Source organism: Pholis gunnellus (genome assembly GCF_910591455.1).
Source record: "Pholis gunnellus genome assembly, chromosome: 2".
Taxonomy (NCBI): Eukaryota; Metazoa; Chordata; class Actinopteri; order Perciformes; family Pholidae; genus Pholis; species Pholis gunnellus.
In genome coordinates, this window is record NC_136536.1 from 8,836,981 (window position 1) to 8,863,412 (window position 26,432).

The 26,432-nt window shown below is 40.5% G+C and overlaps 1 protein-coding gene across 1 annotated transcript; it reads right to left on the reverse strand.

The window, feature by feature from the left end:
• Positions 1-25,917, reverse strand: LOC306705760 (uncharacterized protein). Its single transcript, XM_079172595.1, has 17 exons — positions 25,670-25,917; positions 24,855-24,983; positions 24,138-24,212; positions 23,385-23,558; positions 22,780-22,925; positions 22,288-22,476; positions 21,466-22,123; positions 21,001-21,163; positions 16,161-16,272; positions 14,685-14,775; positions 12,220-12,306; positions 8,639-8,791; positions 6,563-6,692; positions 6,408-6,440; positions 5,959-6,050; positions 4,612-4,695; positions 1-1,127 (listed from the first exon to the last, which is right to left on the reverse strand). Exons 1-17 carry the CDS (start codon positions 25,742-25,744, stop codon positions 1,026-1,028), a joined length of 2,493 nt encoding a protein of 830 aa, XP_079028721.1. The 5' UTR covers positions 25,745-25,917; the 3' UTR covers positions 1-1,025.
• Between the last annotated feature and the right edge of the window lie 515 nt (positions 25,918-26,432).

The following is a 26,432-nucleotide window of genomic DNA, read 5'->3' on the forward strand; positions in this document are numbered from 1 at the left end:
TCATGGACTACTTTATTGCCTTTGTACAAGCCCTGTAAAGAAAGAAGTCAAGTATTACATGCATTAAAAAGAAACATGTATCGAAGAAGACTTGAAACTAGCGATTAAGACCATAAACTCATGTTTACAATGTTTACTGACGAAATAAATCTAGTGAGAAGTACGGTCAATTTTCTGATAGACTTCCATACTATCTTACTTCTTTTTGCAACCAGAGGAGTCGCCCCCCGCTGGCCAGTAGAGAGAATGCAATGTTTGAAGACACTTCCGCATCGGCTTCACTCGTCAGAAGCGGAGGTTGCCACCTGGTTCTAACCAGTGCGGAAAATATGTTTCTATCTTAAGAAGATCTTTTGTGTTTCTCGTCGTGGCACAGTGGTATGTGTTCCTTAATCAGAGGCAGCCTTGGCGCTCTTCAGGAACGTGGGGATAGGAAACGTCCCCCGACCACAGCACGATTGCATGTTCAAAATAATCACACACCCAAAGTACACCAGCCTCAGCTGGCCTCCGAAGGAAAGTTTGTTTTGCTTCTCTGCCAGCAGACACACTTCAGCATCAAAGTGAGTTGCAAATCCGGCATTACTGATTTGTCTCAAAAATAAATGTCAGTAATCATGAAGTTGATCCAAATCAAACCAACTTTAGACATGAAATAGTGAAACATATACAGAGATCAGTTTAGCATTTACAAAATTGCTTTCCACCGACATCCTATTGCCGAGGTGCATGAGCTGTACATACTGCATGTCTATACAATGAATCACATCCAACGGTCATTGTAACGTAAGATATCTGTACACAGAAGAAAAATACAAGCAGCTACAAACATTTTAAACCCATGCATAATTTTACTTTACTGTATCTTCATTTATTAATTACTGCATTTAAGTTGTATCCCATATTTTTGTGTGTTTCTGTTTCTGACCTGAGACTAAGAAAATAAGACCCGTTCGGTTGGTTTAATAAGCGTCGCTGCTGTCTCAGTGGTTTCTCATATGTACTCTAAACAGTCGGCCTTTCACTCATAGAATTTCAGCATGGGCCCCCTTGAAATCGTTGACAAAATGACAGATCAACCCAAAGAGCTCTTGAGAGTCTTGATCCGCCGGTTCACCGAATTTGACCTTGACAGGAGAAAAACAGGATTAGTCGCTTTGAAATTAACAATTTATGTCTGACAGCAATTACACATTCTGAGACCTTTTGATCTTTAGGAAAAATGTGTTACAATTAGCACATGCAATCCCTTTCATAAGTTAACTGGTGCCTGGGTCATGCAAATTCCTAACAATGGTCTTTTGATATAATCACCTCATATACTGCCTCAGCATGCAATCCATTCCTTGAGTGCACTTAGACAACAAGGAGACATGCACTGCTGAATTAATACTTACCCTTAGGTGGTTTAGGGTGGCTTGCAAAAAATGTGTTCATAATTCTCAAGTCAAACTTTATCAGGAAGGGTCACAGTGGCTAAGTGTACTAATTGGCTCATTGCATGCTGTTGACTATGCAGGTTGAAGTTAAGGCTCAAGCTATTCTTTACTTCTTATTATGTTTAAAGTCACGGTAAAGTGAAATCTGAGATTTGTCAAGTCACTTGGGACAATGCACAAAGGTTACATCCTGTTGGATTTGACCTTTTTATATAGAAATCAGTCCACAGGCAGTTATTGGCAACCAAGAAAGTCAGGAAGGGTCTCATTTGTTCCCCTATTGGCAATAAAAAACAACAACAATTAATTTAAAAAGAAAAAGAGAAAAGAGACACATAGAACCTCCAAAATAAAACTACAAAACGAGGGCCACACATTTCCATGAGCTTCTTCCATCTTTAATAAATGTGCATGTTTGTCAAGGGCATCATCATGAATTCTTCCCATGACAAGTGACTAAATATGACACCTTTTCCCAAACCTGCTGCTCTCTTGAACAACACTGAAGCCCACTCAGTCTCCATCATTTTCACCAATGCTCCTGAAGGGGTTTATTGTATATGCAGGTGGTTTCACACACACACACACACACACACACACGATATTAGAACAGTGTCCCCGCACAGTGAAATAAGGGGAGGAGGGGATGGACACAGGTGGAGCTGGGGACTAAGAATGAGTCTGTGTCCATCTTTAAATGCCACTGGTCTGATTTAGTCTAAACTTGGAAGAGTGATGCTTGATGGCGCGCTGCTCTGGTATTTAAAGACGACAGTATGGACTGAAAGGGATGTTTCTAAAATTTTAAAAGTACATTTCAAATGCAATTGTTCATGGTAAGAAAAATCATCTGAAATATTCAGAATGTTAAATATGTCCACTGGTCCGACTTTTGTTTAAACAGACCGTAATGATGGTACATTTTGGCACTGCTGCCTAATGATTAAAAACAACTCGTGGCCTGAAGGGGACACTACAGTTAAAGGTCAGATTGTTCCATTTCAAAAGGCCACAGCCACTAAACCACTGGACCATTTTCAATGATACATGGAGGAGTGATTTATGTTAAGAATAATAAGGAATAATACTGAAATATTGAGGATGTATCTAGTGAGGATCTTTCACGAAAGGAATAGTTTGAAGAAGATGCCTTCCTAAGAAGATTGTCTAGTACACACTCTGCAATGTGTTTTCATGTGGTTCCTGGTGCTGAGGACATAGAGACGCCTTAAAAGACTCTGGTACCAGCAATCACTGTAAGCCCGCCCTTAAGCATACTCCGCTTTATGGTCTATTTTACTTTAAATTGGACCATAATCTATGAAATTAACATCATGTTGTATTGAAGAAGACTTGAAACTAGTGATTGAGACCATCAACTTATATCTACAATGTTTACTGAGGTAATAAATCAAGTGAGAAGTAGGGTCATTTTCTCATAGACTTCCATACAATCTGACTTCTTTTTGCAACGGGAAGAGTCGCCCCCTGTTTGCCGGTAGAGAGAATGCAGGTTTTAAGACACAACAGCATGGCTTCACTCGACAGAACTGGAGGTTGCCGCCTAATTGTGGGTGGATATCTTCTCCCGTCTTACCTCTATTGGCTTTCTTGCCAAGAGCTAGCTGAGAAGAAACCACTGATATTTATATTAAGACTGGAAACATGAGGAAACAGCACAATAGGCAAGGTCTTTCCAAGGAACTTCTACAGCTCACAAATTACCAAGCTGGTGATTTGCAGGAATTATGTACCAAACTGTTTTCTTTGCCAAGGGCAATAATTTAATCCAGAAAGTCACCTGGGCTAGCTGTTTCCCCCTGTTTCCAGTCTTTATGATATGCTAAGCTAACCAGCTACTGGCTGTAGCATTTTATTTACTCTACATCTCAAGCATTTTTACCAGAAATATCCAACTCTTCCTTTGAAAGCCAAGACATTACATGTAAAAACCCTAAAAATAAAATCTTCACCAGTCACAAGGGTGAGATGGAGATAATGAGAGTTCGGAAAGGATGTTGAAGGGTTGAGAAGATGTTGGTCGTGAAAACAAGGCTGACAAATTCAGTATCGCAAGGATATGCTTTGTCTTTTGTGCACTCGCTTTATAGCATTGACTCTGTTCACTCACCTCCCCTGCCCTTTGCTTACTCGTGTGTGAGTTGTGGAAAAAGTTTGCAGTACACAGGGATCACATTGTGGGCTTAATATAACCCAATTCCCTACCAGTCCTAAAGCTCACAACTCATACTATAATATCTTAGTGCTCCAACACAGCGGGAAGGGTAATTGAACTCTATATAATGATGGATTGTCCATAGAGATATGGGTAAGGAGAGAAGATAGGCATTACTTTTGTATTGATTGTTTTTTGGTGGGTACTGTTAAGATGTCAAAAGTAGACTTGAGCTCTATAAACCTAATCTAACCAAGTTGCTGAGCAAAAGGAATGTCCTCCTTTATAGACGAGGTAATGAAAGAAAACACAGGGACCAGTACCTCCACTAAATCTGATATGTGTGACAGAGGAATTTTCTATATGAGAGATCTGATGTCAACACAAATGCTTCAAGGCAAGTCATCTTCTCAGACAATCTCATTAAAGAATATTATCATTTTGAGTCTCAGAGAGTCCAGTCAAAACCAGAGAGCACTTAAATAACAGTGCAAGTATGAATTAATTCATGGTAACATGTTAGAAATATATTTCAATGATATATCAATAAAAATGATTATTCCAAATATGAACTACTTTTCCACATACGCAATAAACCAAAGAACATGTATGTGTCCTTGTGGGCTAGACCATTCCTAAATGTGACATCGCACATTTTAGGCTCAGGATGAATAAATTATCCAAAGGAGTAAATATAGTATTTTAAGGCCACAAATCAGCGATGCTTGCTGATAAATGATGTGCAGGCCACAGTTAACCACTATGTCAAATGCATTATATCTCGGTGTAAGCCCTGAAGGACACCTATTGGAGAAAAAAAGTAATCCTCAGAGACTCCTTCCTTGGGAAATGATGTACTCTCCCAGCGTGTGGGTGGGGGAGATGCTGTAAGATGACAAATAACTGAAGAGGGCCATCTAGACACTACTGGAACAGGGAACTATCTGTCTGTGAGGCTGTACAAAAGAGATATTGAAATAATAACTCATGGATTACCAGTATGACAGAGTAGAGTTTCTTCATCTCCTCACATGTCTTCGTCAGTGCAGAGAGATCCGTGTTATATTTTTCAATTGAAGCCTAGGGTAGAAAGAAAAGCACAATGAAGTCCTGGAGAGTTTTTTCATTCGTTCAGTCTATCATTGCTTAAACTTTGCTGCTACTACTGTTATGGGTCAAACTCTGCATGGCCTACATTGAACGTGTGTGTGTGTGTACACAGAGTCTCAGTGTTATTCATAAAATATTTTCCTTCTTTGGAAAAAACATCCATGTTTGAAATTCTGATTAAAATGCTTCAACAGCAACACCTGCAGGTCAGGCAAGAAAGTGGTGGTGGAAGACAGAGGAGGACGGGCTCCTCATGCTGTCCTCCGTTATAGCAGGACCTCTAATATTAATTTAATGGAGACATTTATTTTCAAGCCATTCTGTGATTAGTCAAAACTAAATGCTGCTTCAAGGGAGGACATCCTCCCTTGGGGTCGTTACCAATCAACAACCAGAATGCAATAAGGACATCGCCTTGGTCCAATGATGATTTCCAAATATCATTTTCAGTTCTTCCCCTCTGTATTGTATGTGATGAACTAGCAGTAATGTGATAACTAGGCCTTTACAACATAGTAGAAATGTATTAATAATTGATGTTTCCCTTTTGATCCAGCAAGTTACTTGCGTTTGCCAAAACAACAGTTGTTGTAGCATCCCTAAAGGGTCTGTGTAGCACGTTAGGCTGCTGCACGCCACCATAGTCTCGCCGTGGGTCCAGCCTGCACAGTTGACAGCGAGGCCCGAGGCTGCGCCTGCAGGGCTTACCTCTCCATTCTCTCAGGCCGCCACGCACCGGGCAGCCTATGTATGTATGTATGCCTCCGTCCTCGTCGTCAGCTGTCCGGGCTGGACCCACGGCGAGACGACAGATTGCTGCACGAGCAGCCGTTTACTGACTGGCTTTTAGTGACACATTAGGCTACACACACACAAGGATCATTCCCATGTAATTAGGATGCTGCAGTAGGCAACTACTGCAGTAATATTAACAATAGTTTTTATGTCGCACTTTTCAAGCTTAATCATCAAAGGGCTTTCTATAGATTCAAATTAGAAAGCCATGTAAAAGAGATAGAAATCACTGGTGGCAGGGATGCTCTATAACAGGCAGTAATGTGCCAATAGCGAAGAGAAGAAGACCACTATTAGCTGAAGACAAAGCAGATAGTAAACAATTCATTTGCACAAGAAGCAATGTAGTCAATACTGTTTGTTTTCAAGAAGACACATTGTATTTTTTTTTGTAATGAATGCATAAATAAATAATAAACACAGGATTTACTACTTCACCTTCAGGTCTTTGGAGAAGTTTGGGACTCCAGCATTTGTCTTCTTGTTCGTTTTTTTATACTGAATGACTTTCTGCAGTTCATTCTTCATGACTGAAGCAACACACACACACACACACACACACACACACCTTGGTTACCATCCATCATATTCAACCACTGAAGCAAATGGCTGTTTTAAATCAGATGCTGTCTCCTGTGTGATCCTGTGAAGTGCCGTGTTTGTGCTTGTAGCAACTGTTTGTAAGTCATCATCTAGACAATATGTTGGGTTGAGCTCATATATTTCCTTGACAATGAGATCATTGGTGTTTCAACAAAGTATATTGAAACTCCAATTACAGAAAGATCTCGTAAATGTTGCCTTGGCACGTAAAAAGTTAGGGTCAGTATTACAGTGATCTCAGCAGATTTGTCTTTGGACACAGTAGTAAAATGTGATCTACTCACCATCCACTTCTGCGGTCAGGCCTTTGATGGAAGCTATCCAACAAAGAGAGTGGCACAGACAGAAAATACACATTTCACTAACCAGGCCTCAATTGAAAAGTACCACACTGACTTTTCTTTTGTTCAGCTTTGATCAAATCTTGATTAGCAAATACCTCCTGGGACAGTTTCAAATTCTGCCAACTCCTGGGTAAAAGTGGCCAGACTCGGTTCATGCAACATGATCTGTTCCACAAGGGCATGGAGCAAGGTGAACTTCTTGTCGTTCCCACGGAGCTGGCTGAGCTGGAGAGGGATAAAAACACAGAGTTGGGGAAAAAAGGGTGTGGCTTGAACAAACCTATAATTCCCTGTCACACAGCACAAGGACGTATAAAGGAAGCAAGACGTGAACTGAGATATCTACACTATTGTGGGCTCTTGCAAACTTGTTTCCTCACTGGAGGCCAGGGAAATGATTTAGTTGATTCTTTTCCATCCCACATGTCCATTGCGTTGTGTTTTTAGTATCTTCAATAAAGGTTTACCTTGGAATTTTCATTTTAAATGACTTTTTTGACAACATTTTATGATTTGGAGGCCTGCAGGCAAAGACCAATGCGATTCTCTTCTACATTTTGCTTAGTTTAATCAAATTATTTTGGCACAAAAGCAGCATGCAAAGGAGCAGGAGCAGTGCTTCCCACAAGGAAATGGAGGAGCCAGCCATTTTGGGAAAGTAGCCCCCCCCCCCCCCCCCCCCCGAGAAAGGTTATTTCTGTAAAACCCCAAATTCGGTGGCCTTTGGCACATTGTAATGATATTCCATCATACACACTGGTCTCAATTATTGGATATTTTACTGAGTTCGCCTACACGATTTTAAACATGTAGTGACTTAAAGAGAATTAAAGGAGCATTTTGTTATTTATTTATCGACACCTTTACTCCCTTTTCTTCTCTATTGATACACTTCACGGCTATGGCCAGTAGTACTATGGATGATGTGGGAAAAACATGTATACTTGATCATACATTTTTTTTTAAAAACATGATTTGGGGTATCTGACATAACATTGCATGATTAGTCAATGAAAACAAAACAAGCATTCGAGGACATTTTGAATTAAAAAATGAGTGTCTACATTTTCCTCATGTGACATAGGCCTGTTTGACATCATTGCCTTAGTGTGTCTGCTTCTGAGAGATGGCTCTGCTGTAAAAAGTTCAATGTAAATAAAGAAAATTAATTAGTTTGTTAATTTATCAAGCAGCTTTATTAGAATAAAAAATTAATGGGCCTATAATAAAGTAGCCGGCAGGACCTGAATAGTTGGCTGTTTGTGGCACTTATGGAGCGCTCTGCAAAAAGATGAAATGGTCCATTAAATGTAAAATGTGGGTGATAATAAATATTAGCAAAAATAGATATTTAATTGGATACGCCGACATTTACATTTAGACAGATTTATTTTGATCTAGTACAGATTATCATTCGTCCGGAGTAAAAGGTTTGGAAATGATAATAATAAGAGTTCCTTTGGTGGACCTCTCTTACCCTGAGATAGGCACTCATGCTCTTTTCTAGGTTGTGTTGTTTACCAATTAAAGGCCCCAGCCAGTCTCCGAGGTATACGTATACAAAACACGCAGTAAGTATTGATACTCGCAAATAAAAAACAAGAACCAAAAGATGATCTGAGATAACCTTGATGCATTTTTTTTTGGAAGCAGTCAGACATTCATTTGATGAGAGTCTGTCTCCAGCAGCATCAGTTTACAATTCTCAATTAGACCTGGAAACACCTCTGAGGGAACACGAGGCCTCGGCTTCATTAAAGTGCACGGAGGACATTGCCCAGTGGGAAAGAGGCTTAACTCTCGGAACAACTGTGAATACTCATATCTCCAAAAAAGGTAAAAGTATCCCTTTAAACCAGAAACCTGGCTCAGACATTTGTGCTCTAAAAAAAAAAAAGATCCTCTGACTGACTGCAGTTAATGATGGTTCACTTCAAAGAGATTCAGCCGCGAGTGGCCACACTTTGTGCAAAGTTTAATTTCTCCTGTGACGCCAGGTAGCGACACAAACACACGATTGTCAGGACTGTGTCAAAGACCTGAGTGAACCTGAGAAAAAAAGGAAGTTGGAGGAAGATGCAGAGAAGCGCTGCCGCGTATATCAATGAGTAGTCTTATTAGCCTTGTGCTGCAACTCTATCAAAGGTCAGGCGACAGTGGTGGAGTCCTACTTTAGTTAAGGAGGAGAGGCGGAATCCCTTGGCCTTTCCCTTCCTGCCGTTCTCGTTGAGGTAATTGCCAATGGCGAGGAGGTACTCCAGCACCGAAACAAATGACCTGCAGTTGTTCAGCTGCGTGCACATTCTGATCTTCTGGTTAATCAGCTGAAAGACAAACACAGAGGCACAGAGCAAAATGATTTTTTTCTGTCATCTAACCGCATGCAGGTACTTTCACTCATTGGGCCTGTAAGTGCTGGCAAAAATAACTCACGGCTCCAGTATTTTACATTATTAAGATTACAAGCAATCTCAACACCTCATTTGACCTCATACAATGAATAATCAGAGCTGCGTTGTTTGGCAAGATCATTATTTGGTATGCAATTGTGTCAAGTACAAATATCCCTCAAGAATATCGCACCCCTGATCAACCAGTTCTGAACAGCTCCTGTTGAATATGGATAGAAATTATACCGAAAAGAAATGAAAGTGGGATTTTAGGTTTTGCCAATGGTGTGTTGGAGGAAAAATAAGTTGATGCTATGGGAATCGTAGTCCTTGACGAAGAGTCAGCTTGTCCAAAAGCCAGCCGGCAACAACACTCCCACCATATGCTCCTGTTTTAAGAGCAACAAAACCTGCAAGTGAGACAGTCTCAATTACACAGAAGAGACAACAGATATCCAGCTACATTATATCGACTGGCTTTGCAGAGAACCATCTGTAGCGTCGTAGCAAACTATGGTAGTTTGTATAAAACATAAATGAAACAGCCCAACGTCATGTTACCTAGTGTGCCTTCTGATTTGGTATTGAAGTTACATCAAAAGGTATTGTGCAACTATACAGAACAAATTGTAAACACTATGTTGTAAGCCAGCAGTTAATTCAAAACACAAAATAAAAGATGAATTGAACAAGTTAAGTTCTAATCCTGTGTCCTGTGTATTTCTTGGTATATGACAAATATATATCAAATATATGTTTTATATCAAAATCTATTTTTTCTCTCTCTGTAAAATGTTAAAATATTTGGAATGATTTATCTTGAACTTAAAATGCCTCTACATAAATGTGTCTAACCTAATGTGGTTTGGGGCAACTAGCTAACCCCTTTGATCATGTGAAGCTTGTGGGTCATGGCTGTGCATGGTCTTAGCTAGCAGAGCAATGTATATTAGGAGGGGATGTGTGTGTTTCAGTGTGCAGAAGCTCCGTTTATATTTCCCAAAGAGCCCGGCTCTGCTCTAATTTATTCAGTTCTCCCTCGTCCTCCACCTCCTGATCTAACATACCCATTCAAGCCCCATTCTTGACTGTCTCATCCCCAGAAAGGCAGACGGTTCTTCATGGTCTCCATTGAAAAGCTCAGGGAAGCAGCTGTGCACCGATCAGAGGTGGGGAAGTTTAACAGACATGCTTTTGCCAGACTAAACAGTAAGTCTTTTTTCTTGTAAAATCAAAAGGTACTGTTTGAAAACACTTCCGATAAAGCATACTGTAACTATCGACTTTGTGTTGTTCAAGCAAACTGGTACCTTTTGTTTTTTTTGTGAGCTAATTTCACGCTCAAAAGCACATGACAAAAAGGTAAGATTTCTGCTTTTTAAAAAGTGTTTTCAAATAGTATTTTTCAGTTTAACAAAAGACCTAAAGGATGAAAACCAACTGGTTGGTTTGGCATATGCGTGTCAAATTCCCCACCTCTGTTATAGACCAGCGCATCACCGCTTCCTGGATATTTCCTATAGGACAGTAATGGTGGAGGCAGGTCTACAGCCCAGTGTCTCACTACAGCTCAATGTCGCTCCGTAATAGCTGCTTTTTTTTAGTGATCCAATCAGATCTGAAGGATTTGATTTAAATCCCTCTCGTGACTATATGCCAGCCACATTTTCAGTTTATCTCTGAAATACTTAACATTAAAGAAGCTAAAGATATACTCTTACTTTTGTTTCTCATTTTGACTTCAGTTAGGAGGAGCGACTGATAAAACTGTTAAACTCTACATTTAGTTTTACCATTCAGTACGGTACATCACAGCTTCAGGGGGTTGCCTCCCTGTGCAGACCTCTCCCTGTCTACTGCATCACTGGCTTTGGTTCTGTGTCTTTGCCTCTCCTATTTATTTTTGGAAATGGCTGCACATTTTAAAACAGTTTAAAGAAGAAGCCAGGTCCACAATGCAGAATAAGACCTGACATCCTGGCAGTGAGACGAAGCACCAACAAGCACATTTTAGGTGAGAAAGATCCCCCCCCCCCCCCCCCCCCCCCCCTCTCAGGTGACGACTTCTCCATTTTCTCTTTCTAAAGCCTCTATGTACGTCAGGTGGTGAGTAAATCCTCCTTAATTTTTCTGCCTTACGAAGCCTGTCATGTTAGAGAATTGAAGGATTTAGAGTTTTCTGCAACAGAGACGGCCCCCTAACCTCTTCATGCTTGAACACGTTGCATTGTGATACGCGCCGGGTTGTATCTTAGATAACAACATATTTTTGTGAGTACCTGCACGCAAATACCAAGGTGTGATCAAAAATGACCTTTTTGTAAATAAGTCTCAGCTACAATGCAGCAGAAAGAGAAACAACAACAGAAAGAAAAAGCCAAGAGTAAATTGAAACTTAATGACAATGCTAATCTTTCTTGTTGAGTCATCTTGCCATGCACTTGAGTTTTAGACAAAGAGAAATTACTGCAGGAGTCAATGGATCACAGTGACATCATTCTTATCCATTGTTTCTCTTCTTTCTCAAACAGTCAGCAGACAAGAGATTAGGACTGAAGCACTGATGTAGAAAGGAACAGAGGCTTCAGAGAATCACATGAAATAATAAAAGAAAAGCCAAGGAGCTGGGAGGTATACTTGTCTGACTGCAATATCTTCACACCCTGCAGTCCTCACTGCCAATAAACAATCCACTGTAAGAGTGTTAACAATTACTCTGATCAATGTCCAGATACTCACATGCTGATGTATGTGTAAGGGTTAAGAAAAATAAAAAGACATAATTAAACAATAACTTTGTGTATTTTCTTTATTACATTTTATCTGTATTTATTTAAGGGTGCTTGTCTTTGAAGAGAGTCCAGAAGTTTGTTGAATGAAGTTAAATTCATGAATTTTTATCACAGCTCTCCCCAGTGAAAACCCCAGAGTGGGTTTTTATTGGGTTTCTGATGAAGATAAAAAAAATAACTTTGTATTTTTTGCACCACCTACAGGAAAATGGGACTTGATTTGATTAAGATCCATCTTTTCTTCTCCTTTAAATGCAGAGAGGTGTCTTAAAGTGCCTCTCATGCCTTTCTGTTTTAAGACTCTTAACTATCCAGCAAATAGAACAGAAACTACTTCACCGACCACTTCAAACATAAAATCCAAACGGGAGGAAAATAAAGCTTTTATGTCAGTTTGTCCCCAGATGTTCTTTTAATTTATATCTAAAGCCACGATGTATCTGAACATTACCATTTGTACTACGGAATAAATTTGGTTTTAGCCTTTTTCAGCTTGTGGGAATGGAACAGACCATAAAACAGCTCAACTTCTGATTCAACCTTTGATTTGACGTGATTGTGTAAACTCACAGGCTGCAGGTCGTTCATGCTGATCGGAAGCTCTCTCAGAGTCAGCAGCAGGTCGAGCTGTGTGCTGAGACAGGGGATGTTGCACATCTGTAACGGGGAGAAGATGTGAGTGTAATAAACTGTGTGTGTATACAGAAGAGAGTGCGACAATTGCACCATCAAACAACCTGTTTCCGAGTGATTATTCAGAATTATCTAAAAAAGCAGCGCAGGGAGATAAAGTTGTTGGGACGGCTGCAGCTTTATTCTCACACACTCGAGTTCTTTGGCGATATTACCTCAGGCAAAAGTGGAGTGCTGCAGGCCTGTCGACAGGCTGATTTAACAGAGAAACTGAAGGCTTGACACCTTGAAACGATTGGCTGAGCTGCCTAGTCGACCTTTGAGTCGGCGCTAACCTCTAATAAATCATTCCACATTGTCAGACCGTCTCGCTCATGCTCAGGTACCATCTCCAAAAGCCAAAGGGCAGTTGGTCTGACGGATGGTTAAGGAGAGGTATTAAGATTAGTGTTCGGAATCATGACCATGTAGTCTTTTGGCTATTTATAAAATATATGTCATTCTCCACATACTCAAGCACGTGTTTCTCAGTGTTGACACATTTTCTGTCACATTTTAAATTTCTAATGCAAGGTTAACAGATCACGCTGAGTCCATGACAAGGTATCAATTTACTTCTTAGCTCCTGGGCAAAGAATGTCTGCACACATTCTGTGTTTAAAGTAGTCACATTATCAGGCACTTTGCTGACTTTAACTGTGATCCGTAATCAGGAACTCTCATGTTTACCACGTTTGAGATTTAAAAATAAATACTCTTCTCTCTGCTTTGGCAGAGCACAGGATTTAAGTTCCCAGAGAAATCAAGGCGGGCATGATTTAAGAACATACAACGTCCTCACGTACAGTATAGCGCAACACACTCTCCCTCTGCGAAGCGTTATTAGGGTTTGATTTATCTTAGGGAAAAGGTCAGTGCTTCTACACTAATATGCTTTTAGTTTTCTTTAATGGTAGAACATTTGTTTCCAGATGCCACTCTTGTATTCCCTGCACACGTCCTGAGAGGAAAGTGATTATTCAGAAGTCAGACCATTTTCTTCCGTCTAAAAGAAAACAAGACATAAGAGTATACAGCCATGCTAGCAGCTCCGTGAGGCTGTACATTGGTACAGTGGTGCTAACATGCTGATGTTGAGTCGGTATGTTTTCCACGTTCATTAAATTAGTTTAGCGTGTTGGTGTCCTAACCTTTGCTAATTAGCATTAAACATAAAGTGAGGCTGATGGGAAGGCTACTGGTTTGCTGGTATTTGGTCATAAACCAAAGTATTGGACAAATGAAAAGTTTGACTTGATGATGGCACTAGATGAAAAGTCAGGATCGCCAAAGGTATTACATTTCATCCTGAAAGGAACCTGAATTTGTGTACCAAACGTCTTGGCAACCCATTCAGTAGTTGTTAGGACATTTTACTGACATCTGTCAGGGATCACTTAAGTCAGTATGATTCATCCTCTGGGGAGCATGAATGTATGTGGAAAATTTCATGTGGATCCATCAAATATTTGTATAGAGATCTCAGTCCGGACCAAAGTGGTGAGTCAACCAACAAATCAACTGTAAGACCAACATAGTGGAGCCACACCGCTAAAAAGCACAAATAATCAGCAGCAGACGCATGCTGGTATTGAGAGGAAGTACACTGTGCGGTGCAGCACGACTGAGGTTGACTCTCCTACGTATCACATGGAGGACACGTTTGTCTCCAAGTAATAATGATGCTAAAAATGATAGAACTGTGATGATTTATAAAGAATGTAACAGCCCTTTCATTTTCTTTAATAATTTAATGGGTTTTAGGGGAGAAATGGGTGGAATTACTGAAAATTACTGATTAGAATTAAAAAAAAGAAATCGCCTTTTAACTTCAGAGTTTCAAATGACTTCAATTGCTATTAAATGCAATATTTGAAAACCTACTTTAGTTGGCAGCAGTAAAGAAGATGAAGAATGTTGTATTTTTAGTGGCATTCAGGCTGACTACAGTCTAGCAGAGAAGGCTTGTGCCTCCAGAAGTACATAAAGCTTCCATAGACGAAGGCGCCCTGTCCCTAACATATGAAAGCCCTTATGACTGGTGTCAAATATTCCTGAAAGGCACTGTGGGTTGATCCTGCTGTTCATCTGTTACCCCTCCTGCAGCCTTTAGCCAACTGCACATGAGTCAGATGACTGCCAGGCATGCTGGAAGGTGATAACCAGATGAATGGTATGGAGCTTGTCATGACACCCACAGTGTGAGAATGAGGAGGCAGGTGAATGTCTACTCAACAAGCACTTCTTAAAGAATCATCCAGATTATGCGTGGTTCATGATGTCACCAATCAAATCCAGAGGAATATGCTATCTTAATTCTGGTAATCACAGTTCTAGTTAATATGGGGAACAAGAAACTTTACCTCCATCATGTACTGGTCCACAATATGCAGCTCAGCCACAGGTCCTTTGTGTGATTTGTACATTTCCACATCACTCAACGTGGGGATGTACCTTAAACATAAAAGCAAACACGACAGTATCACTACTCTTGTTAGATGCCTTACTAGGTTTTAAAACACTTAAAGGCTCTATACGCATAACTCCTTTTTCATTAAACCCAGTCATTTGAATCGCTGTTATCATGAAAATACTGATTAAAGCCCCTTAAGGGTCCACATCAGACAGGAAACAAGAAGTACACCATCATCCCAAGGTTAAGAATAAACAAAAGTAGAAACTCTCACTCCAGAGTGATGTCTGTGCCATAGTTAACATGAATTACTGTGAGGGAAGAGTGCATGTTTAAAATGTGTACTGGTCTACTTTATATATGGGGTTATGGATCGGATGTCTACTGCTTGAATACACTTAATAGGCTGTACAATTGAATATAATCGTATCTACCTCTAGGCTCATCCCCAACGTTTATATGATCCTTCGTACAGCAGGATGTCGCTTTCATGGTCCCCCCCCCCCCCCCCCCCCCCTTCCACAGTTAGGTCTTTTTTTCTATTTCTATCCCACAAACCTTCCAATTCTCACCCTTGCCTCTTTATGTCATCACATGTTCTTTACCTCTCTGCCTTGGACTCAGGCCATTACATTGATTTCCAGTGGACCGGTAAAAGGCATGTGATTAAAAGTCAAGTGGCGCTGACGGTCCTTGTCAACTTCTACAAAAATAAACGGCAAGACGCCTAATGGGAGCAACTATTTACTGGCACTGTATTTGAACCCCGCTCATCTTAAATTGGACTTCCTCCTCCTGTCATTTCTGTGCGTTCTGACCTCAAACCAAAGGCATTCACTTTTTCATGAGCCACCAGAGTACCGGCCATTAATATTGCAGCACCTGTTGGGAGTCGTTCTTTCAAAATTGTATTCCTCAGGCCTACGCCACAGTGCATTAAAATATATATTAGATATTTTCATAGAATAAATAAAATCCCCCACACAGTACATTAGATCACTTGCCTTCCAGGAGGTCACCATCTAAAGCCACTGACTAAACTGCAAGTAAGAGTCGGGAAGCATTTTACCTATTTTCAGTGTTGTATTCCCAGGGGCATGTCAATAGTTTCCATCTCCGCAAATAACCAAAAATACATTTTTTATTAGTAAGCTGCTCTGGTAAAAGGTTCTGGCATCTCTTTAGTATTAGAACACTGTAAAGACGGCTGTGCAAACCTTTCACATTGGCCTGACCTATGCACTCACATCCCTTGATGATTTGCTAAGCTGTTAGTTTTTCAGAGGTTTTGTCCCTGCCAAAGAAAACACACATCAACCGTCCATGAACTTGGGCGCAAAAAAAAAAAAGTCATTCACCTCTCGGCTTCAGTTGTGACACTATCAGGAAGGAATACAAATCAGCGTTTTTTGGCACAAAGTCATACCTCCTCAGAGAGGTGATGTGCTCATCAGACAGGCCTCCATCTTCCTCATTAACAATGAACAGTTTGTCCTTCAGCTCTCCCGCTTGCACTGGAAAGCTTTTGAGAAAAATGTCTAGAAGAACAATAGATTGAAAAATGTCAACACATGCAATGGTACATGAAAGCTTCCCTCTTGACAGATAGTCTTCTTATCCTCCGATGAACTAAAAAAACTCTACAAACATTCTGAAAACAAAGGGTCCTTTGCTTAATTACTTTCCCCAAAATGCCTAAGGGAAATGCACAAATTTGCATTCTATCAAGTCAAAGCTGATTTGATTTTTTTTGTTGTACAGAAAATGCCTCTGCATAATTCAGAAGATGTGAGAAGCATTCATTAGGAGCCAGCTTCAGGAATTTCAAGACATGTATTTAAAATACATGGTACATTTTTACAAAAAAACATCAGAGATACTTGAGCCAGAGTCAGACACTCAAGCATTGATTGGAAGTAATTTTATTTTATTAAGCTGTGAGGTTGTCAAGTAAATCAAGTAGTAACACATTTTTGTGGTCAAAACATTTTCCTGAAGTGGAGCTTTGCATTTCTGGCACAGAAAACATTTCCCCTGAATTCAAAATGCTGTGTAAGAAAAGTAAACTAAATACTTTTGCATGTCCATATTTATATGAGAAGATTGATACCAGAGTACTATCCATTCAACTGTAAGCAAGAAAGCAGGTACGCATATTTCCCCAGATGTCAAACTATTCCTTTATCTGTCCATAAAGGCTGACTTCCAACATATCCAATCTTACTGACTCCAAATCATCAAACTGATTGAAAATCTGCTCATGGCAAAGAGAATAAAATAATCATGTTGAATGTTGAGCAGTAATCAACACGTCTCTAAATCCTTGACATTAAAGACCGGAGACAGTAATTCCCTCGCCAGTACCAACAAAGTCTTTCGTGTCACATTTTTAAATGAGGAAACACGACATCAAATATCACGAGCAATGTTGAGGACTACCAGTGTCTTCAAGAGGGAGGGTTAGGCGTCTGGCCTGAAAGGACAAAGAGCAAATCAAGCCCTCTGTTGATTGCCACTCAGACAAAACTGGCCATTGCCCTGGCAAATTAGAGTGTGGACATGGAGGGTCTATCCCACTGGGCGCAGGAAGCCACAGGTGTACTTTTAATTAGGAGTGCACCATTTCCCATCATTAAATACGCTGCATGCACAGTGGCTGTAAAAAGAAACCAAGGTAGTTGGACACACAATCTTAACAGAAATGCACTGATCTGAACTGCATGATCATACAACATTACAATGGATCTCAACCAGAAGTGGTTGAGAAGACTCGCTCAGTTGACTTTTGACTGAAACGGTTTCAATTACATACTCATACGCCTCTATATGACCTACATAAGTAAACGTGACCATCAGCGAGAATATTGGCTATCTCTACATAGTTATTCTGCATGCCTGTCATTGGGTCCAATTTCCCGTGACATCAGATAAAACGATTTAAGGCGCGCAGGTTCACCAGATACTCAAGCACTGCCATTTCTGTCCACATGGAGCGCCAAAATCAACACAAAATGACAGTTCCTCTTAGTAAAAGTAAACTTTTGTATTTTGGACTAGAGTATTTACATTTTATTTATCCGCTCACTCCTCCCTTTCCAAGACTGCAGTAACGTGAGCTGCCAAGTGCAAAACCATAGTAACACCGTTCGCCTTTCTCAGAGGCCACCCTTACCATATTAACATTAGTTTTGGATACAACAGAAGTCAGACGGTGGATGTCAGTACCATGGTGTGGCACTCTGCAGCTCACGTTACCACAGTTTCACAAGCGTGTTGGAGAACTACGGTGGCTTTCAGGTAACGTAAAAACGCAAATGGCCCTTTCTAGAACCAGTGTTTGGTTTGTTTGTTCTGGGCTACTGTAGAAACATGGCGGTGCACATAGACACATAGACTGTATGTAAGAAGCGGACGTAGTCATCGTGACGTCACCCATTGGTTTTGAATCCTCGAGTTCAGCGTTTTGGCCGTTGCCGTCTTGGCTTTTTGCAACCATTGAACAGAAGCATATTTGGGTTTGCAGAGGAGTGACGTAGACACACTGTATACGGCTCCGGTAGCAGCAGCGACCTGTCAATCACAGTAAGCCCGCCCTGAAGCATACTCCCCTTTATGGTCTATTTTACTCTAAATGGGACCATCATTTACCACATGAACATCATGCTGTATTGAAGAAGACCACACATTTTGCTCATGGATCCCCCCGTAACTGGCTATTATAAGAAATTAAAAAAGAACAAATTTGTGCAGCGGAACTTGGTTTTTTCTTCTTTCCTCTCCTGTTATTAATCTCACGACCCCTCAGATGTATTCATGATAACTAGGTTAGAACTGGACGACACTAGTAGCTCCAAGTTCCAACAGTAAAACACGGCATATGCATTGATACATCAATATTTACAATCTAGTTATGGGGGAAGTTTTTTACAGAAGTACTTTTGCTTTTGGTACTTAAAGTATCTTCAACCAGTTCTGTACATTATAGGTGACTGGTGACTGATTTGATCATTGTGGCGGCCAGCAGTGTTAGAGAATCCCACCACACAGACGTCCACACACAAACTTTATACCTGTCTTTCATCTGCCCTGTAGGTGTTTTTCTAAATAATGCAATAAAAAAAATCAATATGAGCTACAATCTTGTTGTCAAAAGTCTTTTGGATTCCTGTAGAGCACTTAAAATACTCTACATAAGTACATGGATCATTACACCATTTTCCTATGGATCCTCTACACAGCTGATGGTCTTGCTTGCCCACAAGGATCAAGTTGATTATCAGAGGAAACCACTTAAAACCGCAGTACAGCAGTAATACAACCATCTGCACAAGCTGTCTAACTCCATCTGCCTCAGTGTGTAACAACAAAGAACATAATGTAGTTAAAGAAGCTGTGGACACAGAAAGAGTACCAGCTTTATGTCTGTCTGACTCAAATGAACAGTTCTGAGTTTGTTCGTTCATTATTGATCACCTTGCGATATCATCTGATGGAGGTGTAGTCTGACTGTCTGCTGAGCTGCTGCTATCTTTGTAAAAGAAAGAAAAAGAAAATGTAAGATTTTGCATGCATACTGGCTCCCAGTGTAATGGGATCAGATGAATAAATAGTGTGGCAAAGAATTGGATATGAGCTGAATAAACAGCACAAATTTAGTGGCGACAAACAAGCGAAGGGAGGGCTTGTGAGAGTGTGTCTGTGTGGGGGGATGCCAAGAGATAGAGAGAGAAGGAGAGAAAGAGGTCCCTTTAACCCATTTTGTTTTATCATATGTGGCTTCAATGAGATCTGAATCCGGGGGGGGGGGGGGGGGGGGAAGTCTGATTCAGTTTCTATTATTTAAGAAAAAGCTCTTTGTCTTCTCAATTGTTTGTATAGCAGTAGGTCAATAGCTTAAATTGCAGTGGCATAATGTGACATTTACGCAAGTATGGCGTACAATAGGTACTCTACCTTACTTCGGTGTTAGCATGCTGTGCTGCTTTATACTTCTACTCCACTACAATTCAGAGGAAAATGTTGCACTTTTTACCTGATTTTATTGATGTTTCTAGCAAAGGAGATTTTACATACAAAACATATGAGTCTAGGCTAAACTACCGAGTAGTTTATAACATAATTCAAATTCACCTTGACAAGCTACAGTTACTTTTGATAGTTTAAGTACAGTTTGGTAATACTATTGTCAATGCATGACTTTTACTTGTAATGGAGTATTTTTACACTGCAGTAATAATACTTTTACTTGGGTAAAGGATCTAAATACTTCCTCTGACACTGCTTAAAATGTAACTTTCTATACCAAAGTAGGAGAGAGAGTGAGACACAGAGTTTCCCTTCTTCTTCAATTGTCTACATTTTTCTAGAGCTTGCAACAGAACGATGCATGGCCTTGGGTTGCCTGAAGGCTGTCATCACTCAGCTCCTGCTCCTGACACAAGCAAAGTTTCCAGGTCAGGCAGGAGCACAAATTCTGAACGCTAGGATATTCTGTATCAGGACAGGAAATCGCTGTGGCTGTCGCTCAGATCCCCTATCCATATTTCATGAATATTGTGAACTCTAATTATGTTGCTGGTCTGCACACTCACACTGATTCCACTTAACAGCCCACCACCACCACATCTGTATCGCTTCCCAGTGCCTGTGCCTGCTAGAAGAGATGTGAAAGGAAGTTTCTGTGATGTTCTCCCCTGGCTTGGGTCTTGAAATATACAAGCCACGTACACTCAGCTAATCAAAAGCGAAAAGCCATTAGAAGGGATGTAGAATATGTTCCACTTCACAATAGCTCTGCAGATTGCAGGGGCAGTTGTGGCACAGCGAGGATCGGTGACACACTGCCCCCTGCTGACACGTGGGAGGAACATCCATCTGCTCTTGTGGCATCAGTACAGTCTCAACCATTGTTTTAAAGAGCTAAATGGCAGCTTTTATAGGCCCTTCCTAAAATAGTTATCAGGTCAGCGTCCTCTTAACTGGGCAATTAAAGTCTATTTAAAATAAACACTGCTTCTGCATAGATCCTGGTTACTCTTTCTATGTGGTGCTTCCCTCTGCTGGGTTTTATTTCAAACCACAACTTCTAATATACTGAGAGAATAAGCTCTTTTATTTGACATATACTCCAGTAGAATGCCTTTTCATTGCAACATGAAATTATACTAATTAGGTCAATTTTCCTGGAAAAATCTAATCTGATCTATTGCAGGATTAAGCAACTTTACCTCAACACTCAGTCACATATTAATTGTTGAGTTACTCACTGAAGTTGTGTGCAATCTTCTTGTTGAGCATAATATCCTGGGTGCTGCTCTGCTCAGCCACACCAAACGTCCCCAGATCTTTAACGGCAAATTGCTCATATAAGAGCGATGTGTCGATTTCAATCCTCCCGGTGCAATCCTGTATCCAAAATGATTTTGCAATCTGCCAAGAAACAAATTAATTCAGGAGTGAGACTACTCCATTATGGGAGGAAATCAATGTGAGCATTACAAAAGAGCAACACTAGGGAAGCAATAACTTGACACTAAAAACAAAGAATAATTCACAACAATGATGCAATATCAGCAATAATGAAGTGAAACTAAGTTGAAACTGACCTTTCAGTGTTTGCCACAATAATAAAACACTGCTTCTAAATGTGAACAAGTTCCACTAATGAGACACTTTGTAAGCTTTATACGTAGATGACATAAAATAATATAAGTTTTAACTGTGACAGTTACCTTCTCTTTGCCAACCAGGTCCCAGTGGAAAGCCCTGGTACGTGGTTTCCTTGAATTCATCATGAATTTGAAGGGTAAAGGTGGTGGGGGTGGGACTCTCGGGGATGGAGGCTTTTTCTCAACTGACGTGCCTGATTCATGGTAAAGAGACTCTGGGACTGTGGAAGAGGGTGTGAGGGTAGTATTGGAGGGTGAGGGTTGAGGGGAAGAGGACGTAGGTAAGGCAAAGACATCAGGGGAGGTTGGTGATGGGACGGGAGGCAAAATACCAGGCCTGATAACATCAGTGTTGCTAGTGCTGCGAGGTTTCGGAACAGGCTTTGCACGATCGGCTGAGGGATAACTTTGACTCGTGTCACCAGCTGATAAATGATCTCCACCGCCAGAAGTGGGATCTGCATTTTCACAATCAAGTGGAGGATAAGTCGTATTTCTACCACCACCCAATTCACCACTTGACTCAAGCTCTGCGTTGGTGTCCTCTGCGTCTTCAGCTATGCTGAGATGTTGGAGGCCCTTTCTGTCCATAAACGTGCGTTCGTCCATGGACCTCCTCTTCCAGCCTGAACATAGTTTGTCAATAGCCTTAACCCAAGCATCTCGCTCCATCTGGACAGATCCAGGGGAAGTTGTTTGATCTGGTACAGGGACCCGGAACCTGCAATAAATCAACAAAACCTAACTCATTGGCTGGGATATCTCGGGGAACTGAAATTACACGAATTACACACTTTTACAAGGTCGTGAGTTAATTCGAAGAGAAACAGCTGATTTGATTAACTGTTTACTGTTTGTTTCCGCATCTTAAAAATCCTCACTCACTGGTACGTATTTTTGTGGGTGATCAGTGTGAACGCGTCGGAGCTGTTAGGTTTCTGTACACTGGTGTCGCCGTCCGACAGATGAATCACGATGGACGAGGGCACCGAGGATGTCACCTCAGTGTTAGCGAGGCCTCGTCGCCTGAAGGGGACCAGTATCAGCTGACCTGGATGGAGCTGGACCTCATATCTGGAACAAAATGAAGAAGGAAATGTTGGCCAAAAACAACAGGACCTGAGCTGTGTCTCAATTCCTCACTATGTACCAACTGTATTCAGTATGTACTGTATACAAGAAGAATATTATATCAGACAAAGTATTACTCAAATTAGAGTGTTTTAAATATGTTAGAAGATATTTACTGAATATGTAACTGAGAATGTGGGTGAGAACATGTGGCTACAAATCCTTTGTCATCGCTAACTTTGCTGCACATTTGTTGTGTATTTGTTTTACAATAGCAGCTTTACAGTAATAAGGACACATCCGTACTTCACCCATCTGAAGGATGCCAGGCCGCCCCGGTGCAGTAACAAGACGCCTTCCTGAAGTCTCTGTGATGCTTGAGGCTGCTGGCGTGTTTGTGCATTGACACTGTATATGTTCCCATAAATGATTTGATTCACGAGCTGCATCATCTGAGAACCAGGAAAACAAAGTCCCAATGTAAACATCACAAAACGGGAAAAGAAAAACAAGACTTTCCTCCTCATCGCACAAATAAGGGCAATATATCAATGTTATATCGATACTGTGAGACTAGATATCGTCTTATATGTGGATATCGTAATATGACACAAGTGTTGTGTTTTCCTAGTTTAAAAGGATGCATTACAGTAAAATGATGATAAAATATATAAAATATTATTTCCCTTTTCCCACTTAGTCAATATATCCACATGAGTGATGATTATTGATTAACCTCTCATTTTGTAAATATTTTGTAAAAGCACCAATGGTCAATCCTACAATAACTTTGCAATATCCATATCAAGGTATTTGGTAAACATTTCTGATTTTCTCCATATCTCCCAGCCGTACCACATTATTTGATGGTAAATTGCATATTTAAGTGTACAAACTAAGTATGAATTTACCTTGTGTTTGTCCTCCAGTGAAGTGGCCTCCAATTCATAATCATGATGTCCTTTAAAGGAAATGGTGAACCTAGAACCCACTCCATCATCACAACTTTTGACATTGTGGAAGGGAAGTTGCCGTTTGATGATGCCTTTCTCAATACTGCATAGCATTTTGGTCTTGAAATCGATCTGGGTTTTAACAAAGAGATGGTTTTAATTAGTTTATTAGCGCACATCTACTGTAAGACAGTAAAAGTGATCATATTTGATCTTCTGAGTTCTGAGCTAGCCTGCTGTTCCACCCTGAAATATCTCAAAAACTATTGGAGGGATTGCAATAAAAACAATTTCCGACATTTGCGGTCTCCAGAGGATGAATCCTACTGACTTTGTTGGTCCCCTGACTTGTCCTGTTCAAATTGGGTTCACATGTTCATGTCCCCCTCAGGATGAATTGTTATCACTTTGGTGATCAATTAGTTTTTACCTTATCAGGTACATTTTAATTAGTCCAATACTTTGGTTTATGACCATTTAGCTGCAAAGCAAATGACACTCCAATCAGCCTCAGTTGTACTTTAGTACAAATTAGCAAATGTTAGCATGCTAATACCCTAAACTAATATGGTACACATTATACATCATGTTAGTATTGCCGCTGTGAGCATTTCATGCTGAACCTCAAAGCTGTACAAGTAGCTTCACAGAGCTGCTCGGCTGCTGGCTTTATGATCTTAATCATGTTTGGTTGTTGTTGTTTTAACTCACCTGAAGAACCCTCTTCTGCCATCTGTAGTGATTGTGTTTGTTAACACTGAAGTTGTACTGTGAGGGCTGTGGTTCCTGCAACCACAGCCAAAAAAAACAAATGTCAGACATGAATACCTATGTAAATCTCCTTTTAGTGAACAAGTAGCATCCTCAGGACACTATCTTTTGTCCTTTATCTGTTTCCTGCTAAGGCACAGACAAAACGTCTGCTACATTCCTTAAAAAATAAATACACCTGTCCTCATCAAACTGGCCACATACAGATGTATTTTTAAACCGATCCAGCAGGCTGAGCAGGTCGTTAACAATATATACAAGACATGTTTCCTCCAGAGTTCCCAAGTAGGTCATTCACAAAGCAATATAAGATGCAAATTATATCTTTAAAATGAATACACTTCAATGTGGCAGAGAGCCAGATGAGACGATTGATGCCACTCTGTATGTGTTGGGGAGATGGGGACGTTCGTGAACACAACATCATTGTTTTAAAGCCCGCAAACTTAACTGAATTGGTTCATTTTCACTGCTTTCATGTTGTTTTCAACAGCTGTTTCCAGTGAAATAGCTCTGAAGACCCACTGTGCGCTACCTGCCTAACACCAAACGGTAAGTCCCCCATTTGTATCAAAATGCCATACTCAAAATCAGGTTGACAGAACTTCAGGATCACAACCCTCAAACTAGTGAGGAATTGATTTAAAATGCTCACACCTCTTCAGCCACTGTCTTCTGATTAGGCCCCTGCTTCCCGTCCTCCCTGGCCTGGTTCAGGGCGTCCTCGATGGACAATTCACCGTTCTTCACCCTTAGCATGATGCTCAGCTGCTTCTCATTGCTCAACTGAAAGCACAACAAGGTACATATTCTTTCTTTTTAAGAAGTCATCTCTATTGTGAGCTACGCATACTCTACGTGAACCATTCTGGTTAGTATTTCCCAAAATATGCATGGTGGTGTAATAAAAACTAGCCTTTTAAAGTGTGGCAAACAAACAAATAAATCCTAGGGTTTTACTACAATGACATTTTCAAACCTCCTTTAGGGCTTTTATGCTTTTTTTCCATTTAGCTGACATGCAGTATTCTTTTCACCAAATCTTCTATTATGTGTGGAGCTTGATAAGAGAGACCAGTTGTTTCAGGCTCAGTTCACTGGAATTGTAAAGAGGAACCACTGCGTTTCAAAGTACAATCAGAATCTGCATCTTTAAGATACGTGCAATTACGGGAACGTACTTCCGTAAATCAGTCATTGTTTGTCACATTTCTGAGTAAAGAGGTGATTCGTTTGTGGGAAACTTCAAACAGCAGGGAAGTCAGGTTGAATTGAGGAAGTAAGAAACGCTTGAGAGACTCCCATAAAACAAAGCTTTATTTCCTCTTGCTGCACAGTGGAAGCGAGAGGGCTGATTTGCAGAAGCAATGATTTTACACTTTCGTGGTAAAGTAGGACTTGAGACTTGCTGCTGAAAGGACTTACTGCTTGATGCTTGCTCCCTTGTCTAAGTATATGAACTGAAATCTTACCTGTGGCAAGTGCTCGGTGTGTCTGTCCATTCTGGATTGATTGTCCTTCTTCTTTGATCCTAAATTTTGGATCATAACTGTTTAGATTTCACAGGAAAATCCATGCAGCCAGACAGTCCAACAAACCGATCCTCCTTTAAAGCAAAGATATGAAAGATGCTTTGGTTTTTTTTTTTGTCAGGCAAGACCTAAATTACAAATCTGCTTCTCTCACTGGGGGAAAACAACAGTGCTGTGATTTGGGTCAGTCTTTCTGCGGCCGCCCTCTTTGGATTAAAGGTTTACTTTTTCTAGGTTGTAAAGCAGGTAGAGGCAGTTCAGCCACACCCACTGCAGAGCAGCAAGCATTTCCTGCAAGTTTACGTGTCTCCACTTGCAGAACAATGCGCCTTATCTGCTGCTCAACCTGTTTGACCCAGCGGAGATAGCTGAGAAACATGCCGCTGTTTCCATTACCACAACAATACAATGAAATACACTAATGCACTTTATACCTCTCATGTATTCTAATCAGAATGTAATTGCCTATAGCCATATGAAATATGACTTAATTGTAATGTACAGTTTTGAGGGAAAATGAAGATGAAATCAACCACAAACTTCTAAAGCAACACATGTAAACTTTTCATAGTATTTTTATAAAAAATGATTTCACCCATAAAAGGTGGATTCAACAACAACAGAGTAGTTTGGCACTTTATTAATGGTTAATATATCCGACTGAATTCTCAGCAAAACTGTTCAGAACTACTGACTGAAATTT

What these genes read in the sequence shown, in the direction of transcription:
- LOC306705760 (XM_079172595.1), bottom strand. Translation starts at nt 25,744, where the DNA reads ATGATCCAAAATTTAGGATCAAAGAAGAAGGACAATCAATCCAGAATG. An exon ending in ACCTGGTTGGCAAAGAGAAG is followed by an intron (nt 21,164 to 21,465) that starts GTAACTGTCACA and finishes GTTTCTTGGCAG; the next exon opens with ATTGCAAAATCATTTTGGAT. An exon ending in TGGACCAGTACATGATGGAG is followed by an intron (nt 12,307 to 14,684) that starts GTAAAGTTTCTT and finishes TCCCCGTTACAG; the next exon opens with ATGTGCAACATCCCCTGTCT.